The 14,129-nt window shown below is 44.4% G+C and overlaps 1 protein-coding gene across 2 annotated transcripts; it reads left to right on the top strand.

The window, feature by feature from the left end:
• Nucleotides 1-2,439: 2,439 nt before the first annotated feature.
• LOC310771511 (uncharacterized protein) lies at nucleotides 2,440-14,123 on the top strand. 2 transcript variants are annotated; one of them, XM_083664107.1, is made up of 4 exons: nucleotides 2,440-2,502; nucleotides 2,912-2,987; nucleotides 9,665-9,783; nucleotides 11,300-14,123. In XM_083664107.1, the coding sequence occupies exons 3-4, from the start codon at nucleotides 9,679-9,681 to the stop codon at nucleotides 11,630-11,632; spliced, it is 438 nt and encodes a 145-aa protein (XP_083520233.1). In that variant the 5' UTR covers nucleotides 2,440-2,502; nucleotides 2,912-2,987; nucleotides 9,665-9,678; the 3' UTR covers nucleotides 11,633-14,123. The 2 variants fall into 2 exon arrangements, with proteins under 2 accessions (XP_083520233.1, XP_083520234.1); XM_083664108.1 differs by lacking the exon at nucleotides 2,912-2,987 and adding an exon at nucleotides 3,010-3,054 and having other exon boundaries at nucleotides 2,448-2,502.
• Nucleotides 14,124-14,129: the final 6 nt, after the last annotated feature.

Here is a 14,129-nt window from a genome sequence, read left to right on the forward strand (position 1 = left end):
ACTAGTGGTCTGTGGTACAGTGACGGACCACACCAACTGGTCCGGACCATTCGCTTTAGCACCCCCTAGTGGTACTGACCAATGGTCTGTACAGACCACTAAAAAATGATACAACCCCTGCTGAACAATTGGCCGCCTACTAGGACCCCCCGGATCATCTGTGGCTACAAGAAGAATAAACAAATAAACCAAATAAACAAACCAAATAAACAAACAAACATAAACAAGATAAGGCTTAAAACTTAACTCGCCCGTCGGCGAGACCCCCCCACGGGGTCTGAGCTAGGCACCGTCCGACTGGGGATAAACGGCTGGTCGGTGGTGCTGGCAGCGTACGGCGGCGGGCCGGACGCTGGTCTTGGCTGGAGAGCGGGTGATGACCGAAGTGGACTGTACGGACTCCCCGGCCCTATATCTGCTGAGAGGGAGGCAGCTGTCCTCCTCTCATGGGCACGGGACACACAAGCACGAAACTCTCCAGCAAACCAGAATCACTGGCAGGCTCTGCTCTTTAACCCAGAGCCTCACTCCCACCCCACGGCTGGAGGCAATCACCCCAATCAGTCCCCAATCAGTCCTGGCACATAACCCCCCCCCCCCCACACAGGTTTACCACAGTAATGTAGGTAAGCTAACCAAACCATCATTCATGTTCTCGGTTCCAGGTTACACAGCTTTTCCTCCTCCCAGGGCCATGCTTTACATGCAGGCAAACAGATGTGTGCTGTGCGGGCGCTTGTTTGTGTGTGTGTGTGTGTGTGTGTGTGTGTGTGTGTGTGTGTGTGTGTGTGTGTGTGTGTGTGTGTGTGTGTGTGTGTGTGTGTGTGTGTGTGTGTTGTGCGGGCATGCATGTGTGTTTGTGTATCTGTGTGTGTGTGTGTGTGTGTGTGTGTGTTGTGGTTGATTGGCTCACATTGACGAAGGGCTTGCTGGGGAATAAAGCCATTGTTTTCACTCTCATTTGCCCCCAATAGGAGGGATAATATGCCATGATTTGTGTTAACAAGAACAATACCTTCCTCCCCCTCTCAAATTGCATCATGCGTGTGTGTGTGTGTGTGTGTGTGTGTGTGTGTGTGTGTGTGTGTGTGTGTGTGTGTGTGTGTGTGTGTGTGCGTGCGTGCGTGCGCGTGCGTGCGTGTCTTTTCTTTTGGTATGTAATGTCGCGTTCCAGGTTCACTAGTTTATTAATTACGGTAATGAATCGTTCGGGCAATCGCTCACAGCAAAATCTGTGGTGTGAATTAGTGTTAATTTTTCAGTGAAAATTATTCTGAGTTAATGAGTGTTGATTTGGGTGTACTTTGCACACCTGCAGTAACCTCGCGTCACCAGGCTCTTCTCGGCGAGAAAGAGCCTGGCTCCCGCCCACAATTGATTTTGTCACCCTACTGGTTCCCGCCTAGAGCCCGCCCTAGACCGGATGGCAGCGTTTCTAGCTCGTCAACTTTCACGTTAACTTGACAATTTGACCCAAGTATCAGAATCCTCTTTCACCGTTTTGACCGGTGTGTCAGGCGGTGGTGGCGGAGATGCCATATTGCATAAACGTTTTGTTTTATGTAACGCTAGCTTTGTTTTGATCAGACTGTAGTTTAGGTAACATCACCGCGTCAAGCTAACGGCAACAAAGACGTTGTTAGGCGCATTGCCATCCGGTGTTAATTCTGGGTCCGGGGTTTACGCCCCCATGACAAAAAGCGGGGTGGAAGGTGCCCAGACTACACCTGCAGTGTTTAAAATCGTCTGTAGGTAGTGCTATCTGAGCGAGTTGAGGGTGGACACCTGGTTGAGTCAATTTCACATCCGGTCTGGTAACCTCCATCTTTCTTTTCCGAAAATACACTGAACCATTAGTCTCTTAGAACAGACGAGTTGGCTTCCGCAATTTTCAAATGCTCTCGCCATACCGTCTGTACGACAGACCCCCAGAACATGCACAAGGAAGTAGTGAAAAAAACCTTCAGACCGGAAGGAAGTTCGACGGAATCTGACCAATCACGACACGCGTGTCCACGAAAAATATGTTCCCCCCGGAAACTTAAACCGATGCAGGTTGCTAATGCTAGCAGTGCTTTAGAATTACCATGGAAGCTACGCCGACGAAACCGGTGAAATAAGACCCTGATAGACGTAAACGATGTATCCGCGGCTTGGAGGAACCTCGTGCAAGACGTGCACTTATTCCAGAGTTAAACGAAAGTGATGAGGTAAGTTGCTAACGTTACTGAGCTTATCGTTCGTCTTACTAATCAGCGTTAGCTAACGATAGCTACAGCAGTATACAGCTAGTTAGCTAATGTTAAATTCTGATTGGACGAATGAGCGGAAGTCCCGCCTTTCAACTTCCTCTTCCGTTTGGTGCATGATTCTCCCCCACGAAGTACAGACTGTCTATAGCTGCATCTGCCGGATGTAGATAAGACAGTCTGTTTTAAGAGACTACTGAACCATTAGCAGCGATTAGCATGGCTAACGTCTACAATGTTTTGCTTTATAAAGGTACGTTTAGGTGAATGTATTTACTTATAAGGGCAAACTCGTACATAAAACAATGTATTAACGGTTAGCGCAATGTTAGCCGTTCAAATGTGGCAATGTACTGTAAAAGCTAGCGTTAGATGCTTATGGATTTGCTAAATGACGACGAGCTAACGCTAGCTAAGACACACGTGAAGCCAACAGCTAACATTACATTTGTCTCGATAGAATGTAATGAGGTGAGCACAATGTTATGGTCGAATGCGTCAATGTAATTCAACGTTAGATGCTCATGGCTTTGCTAGCATTAATTGCTAACGCTAGTTGAATGCACATGTACGGTAGTTTACTTATGGCAGGCTAGACTGTTACAACACACTCATGCTGACGGTGGCCGGTGAAAAGTGTCCTCTGCATTTAACCCATCCAGGCATGTCCTTTCCTCTGAGGTGCAGGCCAGGGGCAGTGGTCGCTTTGCCAGGAGCAGTGGTCGCTTTGTACGCAAGGTAATACCCGTTTCTCTTTCAGTACATGGTGATGTCTCAACTTGCCTGAGTGCTTCGGGAATTTAAGGTAAAAACGTAGTTAGTAGTGAGTGCATTTAGCTCATAGTAATGTACCTCTGGTAATAGCAGAGCTACAGTATCATGTGGGTGAGAGGCTAATGCTAGCTGCTCCAGGCAACATAGAAAGTCAATTACAAAACCTCTGGCTCATTGTTCTAATTACCCTGCTGAAAAAACCAGCATGCACCAGCATAGCTTTTTATGCTGGTGTACCAGCATCCCAGCATCGCATGCTGGGATGCTGGTGGTGTGACCAGCATGGGATGCTGGTGGTGTGACCAGCATGCGATGATGCTGGTATGCTGGTGGTGTGACCAGCATCCCATGCTGGTCACACCACCAGCATGGGATGCTGGTGGTGTGACCAGCATGCGATGATGCTGGTATGCTGGTGGTGTGCTGGTCACATGCTGGTCTTGTGACCAGCATGGGAAGCATACACCAGTACACCTATGCTGGTGTAGATGCTGGTGTGACCAGCATACACCAGCTATTCTGGTGTCAAAACACAACATGCTGGTCTATGGTTGAATGCTTGTTAACCAGCACCCCATGCTGAGAGTAGTCAGACCAGATAAACATCACAAAAGTAATCTTTCTTGAACTAGTTAAATGAAGACTATTTCAGGTTTACATAACAATATAATTATTTATTAAATAAAAGCAACACAGAGAGGGAGTGGGAGAGAGAACCGCACATACAGCAGTGCACCTGAACAGTCAGCCTGTACCTGTCTTTATGTCAAAAGTATTAAAAGTAAAAGTGTGACTCAACTCAATTAATGTGCTGAAGGCAATTAAAGACTCATTACAATTAAACTCAATTAAATAATAAAACTACTGACTAATTAACAATAACACAACAAACAGGCAACATCACCTGACAAGAAAAGAGGTCACCCCAGGAACAGCTGGAGAAGAAGTGTGCAGGCAGAAATGTCTGGGAGCAGGCTCAATTGGGGAGAACAGGGAAGAACCGCCAACCACCGACATTTTGTCAATGGCCTATGCTCCCTTGAGGAGCAAAGGCCTTAAGTCAAATCAGAAGTAGAGAATTCCACTGAAAAACAATGCAGATTTATTTTGCACAAAATCTCACAATCCTAAAAACTTTATGGAAAAAAACAATGTTTTGCAGGCATTCATTTACCGTAATTAATTAATTTCAGTTATTGAGAGTTGATTTGAGTTCAGTCGTGGACCAGTGATGTCATTCACAAATCACAACTTAAATCAACTCTCAATAACTGTCAAACTAAATGAATGCCTGCAAAACGGTTTACAGTTTTTGGATATGTGTGAGATTATGTGCAAAATAAATCAGCATTGTTTTTCGGTGGAGTGTCCCTTCAAGTGCTATTCTTTGCTTGTTTGTTTATGTCCATTATTTTCTCTGTGATGTAGCATCCAGGCTTCCCCACTCGAGCTTCCACATCTGCTTCACCCAGGTTTTGGTTCTGGAGCCATTCTTTGTATCAAACTGAAAAGCAAACAGAGATAAATTAGTGGCAGAGTAACACTGTTCTTTGGTCAATATTTCAACTGCTGTTTGAAAACGTGCTACAGAAAAGTGACGCATGACGCATGAGCTACTTTAAAAATTATTTCACTGTACTGTCTGCCCAGGGTCTAGCTGTACAAAGACCTTTCTGGCTCACAGCCCGATTGGTCCCAAGTTCGCAACACATTTTAAAATTCATCTTGAAGTTGATAAGTCAGATACTGTAAGTTAAATCGCACCTTTCTGATCCACCTTGGAACCTGGTAAAACAGCTCATCCATTCCAGACACATTACAATTTGGTAAATAAGAGTCCAAATGCAGTGACACATGCATTAGGTTCCATGGGATCATGGCATCAGCTATGTGCACAAATCATTTATTTAACAAGCCAGTCACCTTTAATTAAAACTACAGCCACCCACAGGATATGTCCATCTAGATCATTTTGGTGTGAGTTGCTGAGTTTTGGAGACACCGGCCATGTTGTGGTGCTCAAAGCACACACAAAAAATAAAAATAAAATAAAATAAAATAAAATCCTTTCCAGAAAGGATAAAAAGCAAGTAGGCCTAGAGGACCACAGGAATAGGTTTTTGGGGAAAAGAAAAGTTCTCAACTTAACAGATTAATGTGTGTCCTCCACTGGCTGTTTCTCCCTCAATGTATGATATCGAAAACCTGCACACACACAGTATATAGACAAAGAGACAGTGTCCATTAGAAAAGCATGTGTGAAAAGCAGCACTTGCCCCTCCCTCATTACCACCACTGAGGTGCCCTTGAGCAAGGCCCTTAACCCCTTAATGTGTGTGTGAGTGCGAGCAGGGCCCACTTGAAAAAGAGATGGAAATCTCATTATGGTTACCCTGGATAAATAAAGGTAAAAAAAATTAGCAGTTGTATGAAGTGGGAAAGATTCTTAGTTGGCCACTCTTCTTTCACCAAGTATCCAGTCTGTCTGTGTGCACTTTGCTCATGTGTATGTTTCCACACATGCCACTGACCTCCTCGCTCTCATCTCCTCCCGTATCGTCCTGCACTTGGCTCCCAGGAGCTTCCTGAGGTTGACGGCGTGGATGACAGCACCCACCTTCTTGTCCAGCATGGCCTCCTGGCCAATGCCATAGTAATGCTGGCAGTTCAGCGTTCCGTTATCATCTACAATGGGAGAGAGAACAATGAGAGAGAAAAATGGAGGGATAGAGAGGGGAGTGGAATGGTGTAGTGGTAGGAGACAGTATTAGTAGGAGAAAGATAGTGGATAAAGTCTTGTAGTTAACATACAGACATGTGGCAGTGGGTGAGGCCACGGTCAGCTGCAGCTGGTTCTGTATAGAGAAGTTGATGTTGTAGCACTCTGTCCAGTCTGCTTTAGGAGGCATCACCAGGCTTCTCATGCACATCCAAGATCTACAGAGCAGGCCTACAGGGAAACAGTTTAGTGAGTGTAATATTTGCACAATTGAAAAGTGAAACCCAAAAAAAAAGGTCTGGGTCAGTTTCTCTAGCTTTACTTTACACATCACAAATACCAGGTAAGGTAGAGCTTTCCCCCTGTTTTCATATTTATACAGTAATTAAATCAGCTCCACCATTAAAGTCGAAGTGAACCGGAACGGAATGCACCAGCGCGAGCGTCAGACACTGAAAACGAATTGAGAGGCGGACCATATACGTGTCGATGATTTGATTTGACAATTCTGAGGACTGGCTTTGGCATTGGCCAATCCTGGCGTGTTCCACCCCCAAATCCAGTGGGATTCAGCCTGTTGTCATGCTACACGAGTGGGATCCGCAGAGTACCAGGGAGCCAGCTGCTTCGTGCGGAGCGAGCGGACAATCCGATTCATAGGTGCTGCCCGCCCGCCTGGAATCTCCGAGAGACGACCCCTGACAGCCAGGGAGGCTGTCAGGCTCGGAGGCGCGCGCCATTATCGTTATAAATGTAAATAATATTCCTGGAATGCGTGTTTTAACGAACCAGTTACATTTCTTTGCATTCTTAGACATTACCGTTTGATTTAGTTTGCATAATTGCTCAAGTTAGTAGTTAGTTTATGGGCTAGAAACTCTGCCAGATGACAGGCACTAGGTGCCATTTTCGCCTTCATTTGGAAGAGAAAATGATCCTGTAATGAAGATTTGATTGACAGCTGAACTAAAATACTAAACTAAATACTAAACCAAAATACTAACCTGTTACAATATAGAATTATCACCCAGCCACGCCACCACAGGCGCGCGCACGCACACACACACGCACGCACGCACGCACACACACACACACACACACACACACGCGCACACACACACACACACACACACAGAGCTGAAGGTGAGAGCAGCGCTCTATCGGTAAAAAAGTGTTCCCCCCTGCGGCCCCTCTCCTTCTTACAAGTAATTGACCTCTTTCTGTCGTAGTAAATAACACACAAGTTAAGCCTACTTCACTCACCTCCACAAATAATCTGCTTCAAGCCACCGGTTCGTTGTTTCTGGAGTTTATTTGAAGACCGGAGCAGTGAGTGCTGTACTGACAATTGACAAATGGTGCAGACAGGTCCAGCCGCGCGAAAGTTTGGAGATGGTCTCGCGCAGCATATCAGAGGCGTAGTGATACTCAGTTCCATAAAATAGTTCCAATTGAATGGAGGGTATGCAGCACGGACGTCACTTTCCCACTGGAACATGCCCCCTCAATCGGGACTGGCAAAACCTAAAACCTATGGGCAAAACATTCAGCAGGTTCTCTGTTGTTTGGAGCAGTAGGTGTCATTAATCTAGGCTGATTACTGCATTCAAAATCAGTCTGGCTGTCACTCAGTGGGCGTGACCATGCAGTGACTTCTGCCTGTGACATCACGTGCATACCCTCTATATGGGAAAACTGGCCTCAGAAATGAGTCTGACCCACGGCCACCTAGAGTTTAATTAAAGCCTCTGTTACAGTAGAAAACATAACATAGCTTGAAAGTAATAATAGTAATAATAATGACAACAACAACAACAACAACAACAACAATAATAATAATAATAATAATAATAATACATTCATGTGTAATGTTATTTTAAAGGACTATGCTTGATATAGAATTGCATTAGCCTCTTGTATTGTGTTATATTAGCCTGTTACCCTGTAAGGTGTTTTGTTGGGCATGGTTAAAACTTTTTTCTTGTGTGTTGCGTTATTTGTTGCTTATGTTATAACTTGGCCCTGTACCATTTATTTTATCTGGCAAGCTGTCAATGGAGGCCAGAAGACGATACAAAATATAAAAAAGAAGGCATATAACCCTAGCCTGGGTAAACCCAGCCTCCACGTGACCTGCTCTCAGACCTGCTCTGCTCTCGTAGTGACTGAGAGCAGGTCTGAGAGCAGGTCACGTGGAGGCTGGGTTTACCCAGGCTAATATAACCCACCCTATAACCCATAGGGGATGGGTGATGGGCCAGATTGTTTCCCAAACTTTTTCACATCAAGGTCCCCTAAACTAGACCACAGACCCCCAATTTTGTGCCAGGGTTCCCCATCCAATAAAACTTTTGCTTTTAGATGTTTTCCTCATGGTTGCCATGGCAACCATTTTACTTTCCACTATAACATAATTATTTTTGCATCAAATCTCCTGAACCAAACATGATGACAGAAAAGGTAATGTCTACCCCTTACTGTATGTTTTCATGGTATGATCCAGTGTAGGAAATTAGCCAGGGGCAAGGCCAAATATGCTCTAATAAATCTCAGAATGCACCAAAAAAACATGATCAAGGGGCAAAAATTGTCCCCAAGATTTTGATAGGCCTAATTATATTCTCATTACATTAATTACATTTTCATTTGCTTCTCTAACACACACTAACACAATTAACTTTTGTAAAACACCCCAAAAAGGGACCTGGGCTTGGCCTGGACACGAAAGTTAAAATTAAATCCATGCCATGGACCAGCAGGGTACAGAGGAGGTCATTTCCATTGTGGAGCACTTCACAATCTCCTCCACCAGCATGACCATGCTGGTCAAGCAATCCCCAGCACAACCATGTTGGTCCACCAGCTTCACCATGCTGGTCCAGCAACTTCACCAGCTTCACCATGCTGGTCCACCAGCTTCATCAGCATGACCATGCTGGTCCACCAACTTCACCAGCTTCATCATGCTGGTCCACCCGCTTCACCATGCTGGTCCACCAGCTTCATCAGCATGACCATGCTGGTCCACCAGCTTCACCATGCTGGTCCACCAGCTTCATCAGCATGACCATGCTGGTCCACCAGCTTCACCATGCAGGTCCACCAGCTTCACCAGCTTCACCATGCTGGTCCACCCGCTTCACCATGCAGGTCCACCAGCTTCACCAGCTTCACCATGCTGGTCCACCCGCTTCACCATGCTGGTCCACCAGCTTCATCAGCATGACCATGCTGGTCCACCAGCTTCACCAGCTTCACCATGCTGGTCCACCAGCTTCACCATGCTGGTCCAGCAACTTCACCAGCAAGGCCATGGTAGTTTACCAGCTTCACCAGCAAGCATTAGCTGGTGGACCAGCAAGGTAATGCTGGTCCACCAGCATCAGACCAGCACTAACCAGCATAGACCAGCATCAGACCAGCACTAACCAGCATAAACCAGCATAGACCAGCAAGAAATTCATGCTGGTCTATGCTGGTTTTTTCAGCAGGGTAACAGACTCAATAGCTTGAGTTTTGTTTCTAGCATTAAACAAGATGAAGCAATGATTCCACTATGCATAGTTGATTGGGGGAAAACATCTTTATGTAGGAAAAGAATGTAAAAAGGTCAAGCAAGCTTCAGAATAATTTCGACTTATGGTCAGAATGTTTTAAAATGAAAGCTTTGATTTAAACTTGATAAACCCTGCGAAAACACGCTTTTCTTGAACGTGACTTTATTGCTTTTTTAAGATGATCATTGTATTGTAAACCTGTGCGTTACCTTGTACCATTACTTCTATTTTAAATCATGCTCTTCAAAGTAACCAAGAAGCTCCTTTTTTCACTGTTTATTATATTGTTTATATTCCAAACACCTATGGCTACTGCCTTTGTGCATTCAAAGTAAGTGAATGGCTTTTGTCCTCCACCCCTCCAGACTTGGACAGTGGCATGGCCTCCCTGCTGCTCCTTCTCCATCTCTTGCCATCCACAGGATGGAACGGGGCGAAGAGAAGTCCCAGTGATGCAGTGGACAAAATGGTGCACTTTCACAAGGTATGTCTGTTAAAATATTTTTTATAATAAATAAATTGGCTCGGCAGTGTCTGTCCATCACAATTTGACCAGCCCGGGTTTACACACACACACCAGTGGTCTGGGAAGGGGCTACAGAGGTCCTTGAATGGGTTTTCTCTTTAACTCATTGAGTGCCAGCCACTTTTGGAGAACGGACGCTCCCAGTGCCAGAGTTTCCGAGCGTTTTCAGTGATTTCTCGAGGCCCACAGAATATTGTGTGATATTGTAAACACCGAACACGCACAAAGAACAAGGAGACTCTATTGTATCATCAGCAAAAAAAAGTTTATTGATACCATTTTCCGTTCTTTAGTTATGAGCCGGAGAAGATAGGTTGTTTTCAGCGTTTTCAGGCGTTTCAAATTAGAAGCTGAGTTATTCAGCCTTTTGTGAAATGAAGCATTTCAAGCACATTCACTGACTCTAGCTAATATTTTCTGATGCAGTGACGTGGTGTAGTTGTCATGGTGCCCTGCGTGCCCCACCCCCCTCAGCTGCAAACTCCTCCCCACACTAACACACAGCCTCACGCACCCAGGTCTATTTTCGGAGTGCTCCGTTTTTGTGCGCCGGCTCCCAGCGCGACACGGAAAAGCCAAACCGGACTGCTGAGAATGGTTTGGCTTTTCAGTGTCGGGTGCTGCTTTTCTGGCGGCTAATCGTGTGGAGAAACTATGCAGACAGACAGAGGCAGAGGGGCTCAGTTGTGGGAGCGGATTGACTGCTGTTCGCAGCCAACGCCAGCTGCAGCCAGAGCAATCTATATGGCTCTGGCTGCAGCATGAGCGGTTTCTCTTTCATCACGGGGCTTTTTCCTGCTGTTTTCCGGACCTTTCTCTAATCTGGAGAGCACTGTCGACACCTAATGAGTCCGTAAAATAGGTTATACACCTTCAATAGCTACAATATTTGTACAGGAGATGCAGGAGGCTTTGATCCACGTCCCACCGTCAAAAAACGCATTTGACGTCGATCGACGTCGTTGGCACTCTACGTCACTATTTACTTTGACGTCGATCGACGTCGTTGGCACTCAATGAGTTAATTGTCTCTGAGTTCTACTATTTCTCATAAAAATTCTGAACCTTGGTCCAAGCCATGTTTGGTCCTTGAATTAGAGGGAATCGGGCCTTGAAAGTTCTTGAAATTTAATTTCAATTTGAAGGTGGTGTGGGAACCCGGGAAATGAATGCCTGCAAAACTGTTTACAGTTTTTTAATATACAACTGATTTTGTAATGGTTGAAAATCATGTGTTCTTTTACCTCGATTTGAAAAACCTTGCACAGGTATTTCTTAATCAGAGTGAGAGTGACATCACCATCACTCAGAGACAGACACACACTCACTCTTACAGACACACACAGACGGCGAAGACTCGTTTTTATTATCACCACACTTTTGACTTCAGGTTCCTTGAGAATTACAGTATAAAGTGTCCCCAATTTTTTTTTTACATGAAGGCTAAATCTGTTTTTGCATTGGTGTTTTTCAGTCATGCCACAGCATCGAGGAACACCTGTGTGTAAGAGAGGGGAAGCAACCATACATCCTAGCAGTTGGCCGAACCCAGGACAAGACTGATACATTCTACATCGTCGTGGACAAACAGCTCATCCCCTGCCAAGCAACCAGCTCCTTGGGGGCTTTTGATGAACTGTTCAAGTCCCACTACGTGTTCAACCTGTCCTACGATGAGGCCCTGATCCAGCTCTTCACCTTTGTGCAAACAACAATCTACAACATTGATGTTGCAACAACCCAGGAGACCCCCGCACGAGCGTGTGAGGTACGGGCAAGAATCTTGTCCTCAGGCACATGTGGATAACCAGTCAATTGTTCCGCATCTATCCAAGCACCATGTTCAAGTTAGTTTGTGTACAAGATCATTGTAGGCCCAAGTTTTCTCAACGTTCCGGTTTTAAGAAACATCTTAAAGCTGGTCGGCATGTAAATGTTAGTTTAACTGTCTTTAACTGGGACTTGATCATAATTACCAGTTTAATTAGTTCGCTTTACTTCAACTGGCTCCACAATCCCCCATTTCTCATTGAAATATCTTATTCTTTTAGTTTCAGTATTAAAATCTACAACTGGGTTTTCAAAATTCTCAAATCTTTTTTTCTAGTGTAGCTCTTATAGGATCATCTTTAGGCACAGCAGACAGTATTTCATGCTAAACTTGGGAATGTACTCCTGTAGCAAGTTCTTCCAAATCACTAACAATTGTCGAAACAAGACTATTTGCAACACCACTTCCTTGGAGTTTAGCAATAATTGAAGCACAAATTTGTTTTGTATTTTTTTGATGACTATTTGATTCATTGTCCTCTAAACATTCAACATTAGCTTGAAATGCCTCACCACTTTCAGGAACATCCCTCTCATGAACAGTACTTAAATGCTTCTTGAAACCTGCATATGTACAAAACTGGCGCCTACAACGACCTTGTGCACAAATCAACTTAAACCTGGTGCTTGGATAGAAACTGTGATCAATTCTTAAATGGGTTATCAGCGACTGGTTACCCACATGTGCTTGTTGACAAATGAAACACCAACATTTAGTTGAAAAATCGACATGTGCTTGTTGACAAATGAAACACTTCAACATTTAGTGAAAAATCTCGCGGATTGTTGGGGGTTCATTGGCTGTTGCAACATCAATGTTGTAGATCGTTTGGGCCTCATCGTAGGACAGGTTGAACACATAGTGGGACTTGAACAGTTCATTAAAAGCCCCCAAGGAGCTGGTTGCTTCAAAGAGCTCTTTTCCACGCAAGATGATCTTTGGGTCATCCTCACAGTAAACATGCTGAGCATCATTTTTTTCGATCAAACACAAACGGCAGAAATGTCGTCCACTAAAAGACTCTGTAAAACCTAGAATTCCGTGCATCTCCAAATTGTCCCCAGTTATCTGAGATATGGTGCCATGAACTTTTTCAGTGGAGAAAGGTAAATCAAGGCCATGAGTCTCCAGTGTTTTGATGTCATTAATCAGAGGCTGTAGAATTGGATCAAAGCCATATTTTTTCATATCTTCAGTATGAAACAGTGCAATCAAATGAATGTTCGTAAGAGCAGAGTTAAAATTTGTTGTTTTGTATTTTCTTGATGACTATTTGATTCATATATATGCGCTTTGTACATCAAATGGCCTGTACATTTGAAGACACTTTGCTTTTATCACATCTTTCTCATCACTGTCAAACACTTGATAGGCATGAAAATGTTCATTGAAATTGTCAACAAAAAGCTTGTTTACAAGGAAGTAGATGTCATGATCGAGTAAAATCTTTTTTTGAATTCTGCAAAACACAGGCATCTCATCTTCAATTTCACTGCATATCACTAGTCCTGTCCTGTACTCTGTCCCACTGATTTTAACCCAGTTGGTAGAGAAGATGTCTATTGGTACAGCTGCATTCAAGACTTGAGCAAACATGTCATCAGATTTCTATGTGGATACAACTGTTTGAACAATTCATGATGTTCCATTATCAAATGTTTCAAGTGTACAGTCATGCCTAGTGTCACAGATGGAGAAAATACAATGTTAAACACTATTTTCTTTTTTTGAAGTGCGACTAGTTTTTGGATTTCCTTGAGGACTATTTGATTCAATGTTTTCTAAATAACACCTCCAAGGTCGTTTGTACAAGCAGTCGAATACGACCATATAGCAGAGTTATAGGCTGAGTGGTTATGACAGGCGGCTGCCACGCCAGCAGCGCCGGTTCAAATCCTGCAGCACTTGAATATTTATTTTCACCAAACTTTGAGACTGGGCTGTTATTCACACGACCGCTAGAGAGGCACTTAAGGTTAAAATGTGATCTCAGGTCGTATTCGGCTGCTTGTACAAACGACATCCTGGGTCGTAAGATGAGAGGCTGTCTCTAAACACTCTCTGGGCTCAGCCTGCTACTGGTTGCAGTCTCTGTGCTCTGCCTGCTAGCCGGCAGGCTGGTAAACCAGCCGGTCATGTGAACTTTCATTTCGTTCTACCATTTTGTTCTGTAAGCGACCAATCAGAAACATCTAGCAAAACAATGACTGTCTCATTGCCTGTCTGGCTTGAGGCGTAATGTCAACGTGTGTCTAGTTTAAACAGCCATAAAGTGCAGTTATTGCAGAAATAGACTCAATAACACAACAATAACAATTTAGCAGGAGTGTGCAACCGTGGAATTTCTGTGCGGAAAATATGTTTACGCCGTTCTCCCAAGTGGATTTGGGTTTGACTGGATCCAACACTGATTAGCTGAAGGAGTTGTCAAGGCGAGTACACCTGCCCAACTTCCGCCCACTGCAAACACTGC

Source organism: Poromitra crassiceps (assembly GCF_964638095.1).
Source record: "Poromitra crassiceps genome assembly, contig: HAP1_SCAFFOLD_724, whole genome shotgun sequence".
NCBI classification, from domain to species: Eukaryota; Metazoa; Chordata; class Actinopteri; order Beryciformes; family Melamphaidae; genus Poromitra; species Poromitra crassiceps.

Bases quoted from the DNA above. Each gene is read 5' to 3' on its own strand.
- LOC310771511 (XM_083664107.1), top strand. From the start codon at position 9,679: ATGGCCTCCCTGCTGCTCCTTCTCCATCTCTTGCCATCCACAGGATGG. The intron at 9,784-11,299 runs GTATGTCTGTTA...GGTGTTTTTCAG, and splicing joins AAATGGTGCACTTTCACAAG to TCATGCCACAGCATCGAGGA.